Genomic DNA, 9722 nt, shown 5'->3' on the forward strand with positions numbered 1-9722 from the left:
CAAAGAGTCATCCCTCTTGTGTCTTGCTGGCAGTACATGATGTGCATTGATTGTGGACAGTGATCTGTTTAATTAGCTTGTTCTTGCATCTCGGTAAAAAAAAAAAGGGCCACAGGTACCAAACCCAAGAGATAACAAAAAGAACTTAGCACATCTTCAATTACAACATTCTTTTTATCAAACTCTGAATTTAAACTATCTGGAAAACAGATGATGAGTTCTTGTAGCTGCAAATTAACACAGTGAGGGCTTTCTGCTTATAACCAATGCATAGCTCATCAGGGTTTGAGGTTTGTTTTTTTTTTTTTTGGGATTTCAGCCCTTACATCTGTGTTGGAGAGCCCAGGGTTTTATTTAATAAAACTAGTGTAAATTGGCTCATTACATGTTATTCTGAATTCAGAATGGCATTTCTAAGATCCATACAAACTGGAGCCTGTTATTATCAGTAAAGTACTTTTAAAACCAAAATGACATTTTTTTGTTGACTTTGAGAAGGTTTGGTCCCTACTGAGGGCATAAGAGAAGGATGAACAGACCTAAAGTGTTTAGTAACATAATGGATAAAAAGATATTATACAGGTAATATACAATTTGAGTGGACATGAATACAGACAAATGCTGACATAAAGTCATAATGAAGGTCTCACAGACCAAAAGGTGCACTGGAACAGACATGACATTTTTTGGACAGTATCATGGCTGGTATTGAATGCTATGTAAAGTGATATGTATATGAATGTGTAAAGTGATACAACTTCTTTAGGAAACCTACAGGGAAGATTGTTAAGTTCTCAACTAAAAAGCAAAAGTTGGAGTAATATATAATATGCTAGCTGAAAGCCTGGTAAAAACTTTTGTAGGGCAGAGAACTATTTCATAGCAAATGCCAAAAATTGCTTGGATTCTTTTACTTTTTTTTTCTTTCTTATTAAAACTGTAAATAAATATTTATTTTAGGACCAGGGAAAGGAGAGGAATGAGAGTAAGGGAAAAGAATGATAAAATAATAAGAACTACTCACCTTCAGAGAACAGAGGAGTTAGCCTTAAATCCTCCTTCCTTTTCTGGAAAAGATAAAGCCAAGGGCAATGGTGTTGGGAAACATAATGGGTTAAGTTCTGTAATAGCATCAATGACATGGAAAAAATGAGTATGAAATGCTTGTTTATCAAACGTTTTCCAGCTCAGAAATCAGTCTGCATATCTTAGCCTCTTATGCATTGAGTAACTTGTCCTGTGTTGTTGGCAGTACATGATGAGCCTTGATGGTAGACTGTTATCCATTTTGTTAGGTTACTCATATGTCTGTAAAAAGTCTTCCCAACTACACACACAAAAAAAAGAGCTGTAATTAAAAGAACAGAGGCATTTTCCTTATTTTTTTATTGTTTACCAATGAACCTTTCAGCATCCATTTGTAAATGGGTCTGTAAATGGCCTGAAATTGAGGAGTAAGGAAATACCTTCTCATATGCCTGTTAGGGGTGCAGGGAAATCTTTTCTTGAGAATGCTTTGAAATCCAAAAGGACAAGTGGGTAGAAAGAATAATATATTCTCAGAAACAGGCTCATTAATGACTGCTGCAGTTGAGTCAAACTAGCAGAGGAAGCCTGTGAATCACAGTCCATTTAAGCTGGGTGGGTGTAAATTTTCCTGTTGCTCACACAGTTCTGTTGATTGGCAGGTGGTTTCTTTGAACTAAGGGAGTGTATAGAAATTAATCAGACTCATTAGGTTGTGTCCAGTATATTTCTGATCACTGTCTTTCATTTTTATAACCACAGAACCCCCTTCACCTGCAGATGAGCTTAGAAAACTCACTGAGTTCTGATGCTGACGTCACTTTCTCGATCCTCGCGATGAACAACTGGTACAATTTCAGCCTGATGCTGTGCCAGGAGGAGTGGAACATCACAGATTTTCTCTTCCTCACACAACAGAGCTCCAAGTTCCACCTGGGGTCCATTATAAACATCACAGCAAACCTCACTTCAACCAGTGACCTTCTGAACTACTTGCAGTTTTATCTGGAGAGCATCAAAGACACGACGTCAACCGTGGTGATGTTTGGGTGCGACATGGAGAAAACGCGGAGGATTTTCGAGATAACCACGCAGTTTGGTGTGATGCCTCCAGAGCTGCACTGGATTATTGGGGATTCACGGAACGTGGAAGAGCTGAGGACAGAAGGTTTACCCCTCGGTCTCATCGCTCACGGCAAGACAACTCAGTCGGTCTTCGAGCATTACGTGCAGGATGCCATGGAGCTGGTAGCCAGGGCTGTGGCAGCAGCCACCATGATCCAGCCTGAACTGGCTCTCATCCCAAGTACAATGAACTGCATGGACATGGAGGAGAGGAATATCACTTCAGGCCAGTATTTGTCAAAGTAAGTTTTGCCTTTTTTTTTTCCCCTTAGGTAATATTTGCTGTACTGCAAGAAAAATAATTTTCCTCTCCCTCCCACCATTCTCTGTGGGTTAGCTATCATGCTGCTTACCCTCCCTCACAAACATGTTTGTTTCAGTATTTTCTTCTGCTTCTTTACTTCTGGGCAGATAATGAAATTTTGACTTTGCCACACTGTGAGAGAACCAGAACTAAGAGATTCTGGTAGAAGAAGACACTGCTCCACAGAAGCAGAGATCACATAGTAAACATAGGCTAGGTTACAGACTGTGCTCTGAAACTTGTATTTATATTTATTCATGTAAAGTGGGCTACTGTCAAATTCTCTGAGATTTTGAGTGTCAAAAACACAGAATATTCGCACTGTCTAAGTCTTTGGACAATATAAAGATGAGTAGTAGCCCTTGATATTTTGCTTCCATGGAAAAGAGAGGAAAAAGATGCACCTTCATCTCCTCAGAGGGCTTCTTCTGGTGAGAGCGCTCAAAAGTACAAAGTGCTGCCTCTGCTGCATGTCACTATATAGAAGCTATTCCCAAAACTCCTTGGGTGTTCCTGTCTAGATATATTATAGTTTTTAACATATGATTGCATAGTTCTTTTTGAAAACAAGCAAAAATATCTTGGCTAACTATATTAATTCATCACTTAATCTACATCCAACGACTGTTGCATGTTTTCACCCTATTACACCTGGTTTTCAACTTAAAGATTTTGTTGGACAGAGTTAGGATAAAAGTTCTTGAGGCTTTTTTTGAAAAACATATTTTTTTCTTGGATATGTCTGCACAATAATAAATGCATTATTAACAGCACTGCTCAAAACACAACCATTTGAGACTCCAATATTTCCTTAGTGCACATGTCCATTGAAAGTCAAAAACTCTTTGTCTCCAAATAGTGCAAGATGACTTGGGAAATAAACATTGGACCAACTCACAATACTCCAGTGACTTGTGATATTTATTTTGCCACATTATTCTGGATATTTTAACTGAAAATTAAAAGTCAGTAGGAGTCTCCTTAGAGTAACAAGAGGATAGCAGTTTTATTAATAGGCTTTTTGAGGTTTGAAGAAGAGATTTAAACAAAAAAGAAAACAAAAGTAAAACACTTAAATGTATCCTTGAAAAACAGTTCATCTTTGATGCTCTCTACAGAGAACCATTAGCTTTTGTTATATTTTGGGAGACAATATGCAATTTCACATCTGTGAAATTTCTTTTCCCTTCATATTGGTAAAGGTATTGCAGAAATGAAAGAGATAATTGTATGCCTTGTTTTTTTCCCCTACACATTTGCTTGTGAGCACTATTAAAGAGAAAATAACAAGTTAGAGAAACCCTTGTCCTGAAGCAGTGCAGCTGTTTTTGCAGAGTATGAGCCAGACAGGTACCTGACAGCCAGAACTGATGTGTTTATGTCAGCAGCATAACTATTAACTCTTGAGTGGTGCCATTAATTTCTCAGGTGTGATACCCTGATGAATGGCTTCACTGTGACCAACCTGGCCCCTCTCACCAGGGTTTTTAGGCATTTTTAGCCTCCAAAGATGAAAATTTTGTCTGGTGCTTAACTGCTTTTTACTAATGAGTGCATTTTTCTGTCTGAGTGGACCCATGTGTCTTGGTGGGAAGCCTTGTAGCTGCTGTGCATGGGGATGGAGAAGGGGATGAGGGAGAAGAAGCAGTGCACAGACCTCCACCTCGCCTCTCCTCAAAGGGTGGATGAACAGCAGCCCCACTCTCTGGCACAGCCAGAGCTTCTTCTGCCAGCACTGATCTCATACCTTGGCTGTGCAGACATTTAAGTGAACCCAGGAGCAGAATAATGAGCTAGTGCATGGCAAAGCATGCTTATATCTGCATGGATATGCGTATAGATGTACAACCCCCTGAAGACTTTACTGTTGTAAGTCACTGTCCATTATTCCTCTTACAATAAGATTGATTCCCTCATCTATTCTTGCCTGCTCACGGGAGCATCCTTGTTGATGGAACAAGGCATTAAAATTCCAAACCCTCATCTAGTCTTATAGCTTTAATTAGTCTTACAGCTGTAACTCAGCTTCTTGGGTAATTTCATCAATCTGCTATTTCAAAGATCCATAAAATCACAGAATAGTTTGGGTTGGAAGGGACCTTAAATGTCACGTCATTCCACCCCCTCCTCTGTGTAGGGACATCTTCCACTATCCCAGGTTGCTCCCAGCCCTGTCCAACCTGGTCTTGAGCACTTCAAGGGATAGGGCAGGCGTAGCTGCTCTGGACAACCAGTGCCATGGTCTCCCCTCCCTCACATGGAAGAACTTATTCCCAGTATCCCATGTAACTCTGTCCTTGGCAGTTTGAAGCCATTCCCTCTTGTCCTATCAGTAAGAAGGCCCTTCAGCTCTGATAGAGTTCCTTTATGGATTGCAAGGCTACTAAAAGTTCTCCCCAGAACCTTATCTTTTTCCTTGCCAATTCTAGTTCTTGCCTCCAGTAAGCTTCCCAAAAAGAGAGGTGGAATAATCCAATCATCAAGACTGAGAGAAAATTATTTCATTAAGTCATTCTTAAATATACTTCAAAGATACTGCCGGAGAGTGATAGTACTGCTAAAGGTCTAAGGAGCAGTTCTTGTATAAAAGCACATGAGAAACAAAGCTGAAATTACAAACTTTGGAAAGCAAATTACACACTTTGGACTCATTGTTGAAACTGAAGTGACTCTGATAAAGCTTTGATGCAGTTATCATCGACTGTCAGTGTGAACGTTATATCCCATATATTGACACAGCATCAAGAAAATTCATTCAGCTGTCAGACTTGAGGATCTGGCCCTTCACCTTCTGAAATTTGTGCAGGCTGTCTTTCCATACAGATCTGTCAGTAGCCCTTCTGAAACAGTGCTGCTCAGATACTGCCAGTGTGTTTGTGCAGTACCCAGCACTTGTAATGCCCAAAGATTCACACTGGAGATTTCTAGCTTAAGAAGTGTAGCCAGAGCCTCTTATCTGTTTCCTAAAGTTATTGAGTAAAGGAGTTTTCAGTTGAAGTTGCTGGCATGAGTTTCACTGGTGCTGCTCACAGTGCATGCAAATGCTCAGCAGCCACAGCTGCTTGCGTATAAAACAAAGTGTTGTTAAAATGCTTCTCCGCACGGTTCCCATCATTTATTTGATTCATGTTCTGTCACTGCAAAAAAATACAGAACATGCAAATCAGCTGCAAAAGTAAGCCACTAACTTGATAAGGTAGTGAAGTTGTACATTCAAATGGTGTTAAATCTCTCTCAGGTACCTGTTCCTTACCGAACCACTGAACAGGTACAGAGGGCTTGTTCTGCCCTCCTGGGGGTGCTTACTTCTACTGTGTGAGTCAGGGAACAGCATGCATTAATTCCAGAAGTCTCCTTCCACCTTCAGAAAACTAACGTAATGCATTTTTCTGTGGCTTCAGTTACTCCCAAAGCGCCTGCTTTGCAGCATTCTCATGCCCAGGTCATGCTGTATCAGCAACACGGGGCCAAATTCATGAGAACATTGCAAGCTTATTCCATCTGAGGACTTGTTTCCCTCAGTTTTTGGCATTTTTGTGAACTGCTAAGTCTTTTGTGCACATCTCCTAAAAAAAAACATTTCATGCAGGTCCATCTACACACATGGAATGGTTTTACTGTTACTGTCACAGTGATGGCTTTGGCTTGTATGCCCAGCAAGGCTTGTAAAGAAGTTGCACAATTTTTTACAGAGACTGAGGGAGATAAAAGTAAGAGAGAGATAAAACCCAAACAAGTTTATGGGCACATAAACCTTCCTTTAGTGCTAAAGATTGCCTGCTCCCATAAACTTTGTCTTGATAGTGTTTACATACAGAAACAGGGAAGTTAGACCATCAGATAGGAAGCATGGATTAGGAGGGAAGGAGTGGGCAAACAGTGGCAGATACCACTGATAAGTGGAGCTATAGTGTCCTTTAACACTGGACGAAATGGTAAAGGATTTAAAACATGAAAACTGCATTTATAGTTTTCAAATATAAACATTTATATGTTTATATTTGTAAACACATGTCTGCCTTTTTAGGCATGATTTCCAGACCCAAGCTAGCACATGTACAGATCGAGAGTATTGCCTGTGTCATTTTTCTCCAAACTCAACCTAGTCAAAGGAGACTGAGGAAGAACTGTGAAGCTGCCTTAGAGAAGGCTATCACAGACACAACCACGTTCAAAACTAAATCATTTACTTTCACAAATTTACCTTTGCAAAGGGCTAAAATTTATATGACCTTGAGACTTAAACAGCGCAGAGTTTTAACTGCTAAAACCCCATAAAAAATCATCAAAAGTCATCAAAACAAAGTGTAGAGACTGGACAGAAGTATGGATGTAACACACTTGCATTTGATTTATTGTTTTCGAATCAATTTAAGGTTATTTTTTATCCTCTGTAACTATTGATAAACAGTTAACTCTACTTAAAAGTTTATGTCTTCCTTATTGAGGCTGGAATGACAGCCTTTATACTTCTTCCAGCACTTCTTTCATCCAATTCTCAGGATTAATGTGAAGTGCTATATTCTGCCACAACAGCTGAGTAGTCTGTCTTCTGAATGCCTCTTACTGAAAAAAAATGTACATGACTTGCTTTGCACCATATTAGCAACAATTTAACTCGGTTGTTTTTAATGGAACCAGTGTTTTAAGGCTTGTGCAGCCCCTGCCAAATGCATAACAGCTCTGCTATTAGCAGCATGCAGTTCAGCTAGTCATGGTGCTCACAATGAAAAGGATTTTCTGCTTCAAACACTTAATTCCTACTGAGTTCTCAGCTTCTTTATTCATGTAGTTTTTAGCCTCTTTGATGATGGCTTGCCAGAAGCTGAATTCAACAGGCACAGAGGACAACTAGTGGCAAACACTGCCTTCCAACAGAAAGGAAATATGTAACTTTATTGTCAGTATTTGGAATAGTAAAATCCCGGAATTCTCAGTGCAAAATGTGCAGTGCAGAACCGGCACACTTCATGAGTTCTGCTTCAATGGCAGCGCGGCACTTTTAAGAACATTACTTTTGCACATTTTTTTTAAAACCTGCTTTTTTGGGTGTTTTTTTTTTTTCTTTTTTTTTTCTTTTTTTTTAAGAATTAAAACTGACTGTCCTAGAGCAACCATCTTTCACTTTCTTCCTTTACTTTTTTCTGAAGTGTCTAACAGTGATTTACCAATGCCAAATTTGCATTTTTGAATCCAGATTGGTTCGCTTGAGAGTGCTTGAAAGCTGTTGACAGCACTTCAGTAGCCCCTCTTATGTAAGCTAGATCTTACTGAGATTGTAGCATTTTTCTTGGAAGGACATTTCATACATAATTTCCACTCTTCCATTTTCATATGTATTTTTATCTAGGAAAGTGACAGCAGATCTGGTGAGTTCAGCTTAGAACTAACCTGTGTTTCATCAGTTTGTAAGGCAAAGGTAACTAAAAAAATTACTGTTCTTGTACTCATTTTTTCTAGTAAGTAAAAAAATACATCTTTCCCAAGGAGTTTTCATTTGCATTAGATAGGTAGGGGAGCATCCCCATATAATTTAGTCATAAATTATGTGGCTGGTTCATTGTACCACAGGATCTATGTGCTATTAATGGTCCAGGTGTCCAGCAACATTCCCACCTACTCTCTTCAACATAAATTCATGGTTCAGCTGCCTGCTTCTGATTCCCCTGCTTTCTCTCTCCAACAGGTTTTTAGCCAACACAACTTTTGATGGTCTTAGTGGCCACATTAAGGTGAAGGGCTCATCCATTGTCAGCTCAGAAAATAATTTCTTCATCTGGAATCTGCAGCATGATCCCATTGGAAACCCGATGTGGACACGCCTAGGGAGCTGGCAAGAAGGGAAGATCATCATGGACTATGGCATATGGCCAGAACAGGCACAGAGACATAAAAGTCACATGCAACACCCCACCCGACTGCACCTGAGGGTGGTGACTCTGATTGAGCATCCCTTTGTCTTCACAAGGGATGTAGATGATGAAGGTCTTTGCCCAGCAGGGCAGCTGTGCCTGGACCCACTGACCAATGATTCAGGTGTGCTGGACAACCTGTTTGAAACCCTGCAAGGGGGCAATGACACTGTCCCCATTGAGCTGAAGAAGTGCTGCTATGGCTACTGCATTGACCTGCTAGAGAAGCTGGCTGAGGATATGAATTTTGATTTTGACTTGTACATTGTTGGGGATGGAAAATACGGTGCCTGGAAGAATGGCCACTGGACAGGGCTGGTGGGAGACCTTCTTGCTGGTACAGCTCACATGGCAGTGACATCATTCAGCATCAACACTGCCCGAAGCCAAGTGATTGATTTCACCAGTCCTTTCTTTTCAACAAGCTTGGGGATTTTGGTCAGGACCAAAGACACTGCAGCTCCTATTGGAGCCTTTATGTGGCCACTTCACTGGACTATGTGGCTGGGGATATTTGTTGCTCTTCACATCACAGCTGTATTCCTCACCTTGTATGAGTGGAAAAGTCCTTTTGGAATGACCCCTAGGGGAAGGAACAGGAACAAAGTGTTCTCCTTCTCCTCTGCCCTCAATGTCTGCTACGCAATCCTGTTTGGAAGAACAGCTGCCATCAAACCCCCAAAGTGCTGGACTGGAAGGTTTTTAATGAATCTCTGGGCTATTTTCTGCTTGTTTTGTCTGTCGACATACACAGCCAACCTAGCTGCTGTCATGGTGGGAGAGAAGATCTATGAAGAACTTTCTGGGATACATGACCCAAAGGTAAAGCATGTCTGTTGTTACTAGCTCAGCCTTTTTTTTTTCTCCACTCAAAATTCACTGCTGCATAATTTATGGTTTCTGACAAAATCAGAAAATAATCTCTGTGGAAAACTGTGGTTGCAATTACTTACAATCTGGTGGCATTTCAGGGGGAAAGTTCAGTGAGATAGGACCTTTAAACACCCTTAAGAGTGTAGGGGGAAGGATTTAGAAGATTAAAGGTGAGGAGAAAGGTGAAGTATTCTGGTACTGTCCACTGCAGAGAAGAATAGTGGGTTCTACATGCAGACTAAGGATTTGAGTTCAGTTCCATATTCCCTTTGATCAGACTTGTCTAAATCAGTGGGATGACTCAGGCCATCCTGAGATCCACTGAAACAAAATAGCTGCACAGAACAAGACGAAACCATTGATCTTCTCTAGGTAGAATTTTTCAAGTATTTCACTGGTCATAATGCTGCTGGCAAAGGCACTGCTGGCAAAATTCCCCATGAATGCTAAATGAAACATAGCAGCACTGAAATGTTTTGAAA

General features: G+C 40.4%; 1 protein-coding gene across 1 annotated transcript in view; it reads left to right on the forward strand.

Moving 5' to 3' along the window:
- Positions 1-9189, forward strand: part of LOC121337170 (glutamate receptor ionotropic, NMDA 3A-like) — a gene marked incomplete at its 3' end in the record, with an annotated part of 31629 nt that extends 22440 nt beyond the window's left edge. The window contains 2 exon segments of the mRNA XM_041407053.1: positions 1789-2393; positions 8142-9189. Coding sequence (XP_041262987.1) covers positions 1789-2393; positions 8142-9189 — 1653 coding nt within the window.
- Between the last annotated feature and the right edge of the window lie 533 nt (positions 9190-9722).

The sequence above is a fragment of the Onychostruthus taczanowskii genome, unplaced genomic scaffold (genome assembly GCF_017590055.1).
Source record: "Onychostruthus taczanowskii isolate IOZ18803 unplaced genomic scaffold, ASM1759005v1 scaffold250, whole genome shotgun sequence".
Lineage (NCBI taxonomy): Eukaryota > Metazoa > Chordata > Aves > Passeriformes > Passeridae > Onychostruthus > Onychostruthus taczanowskii.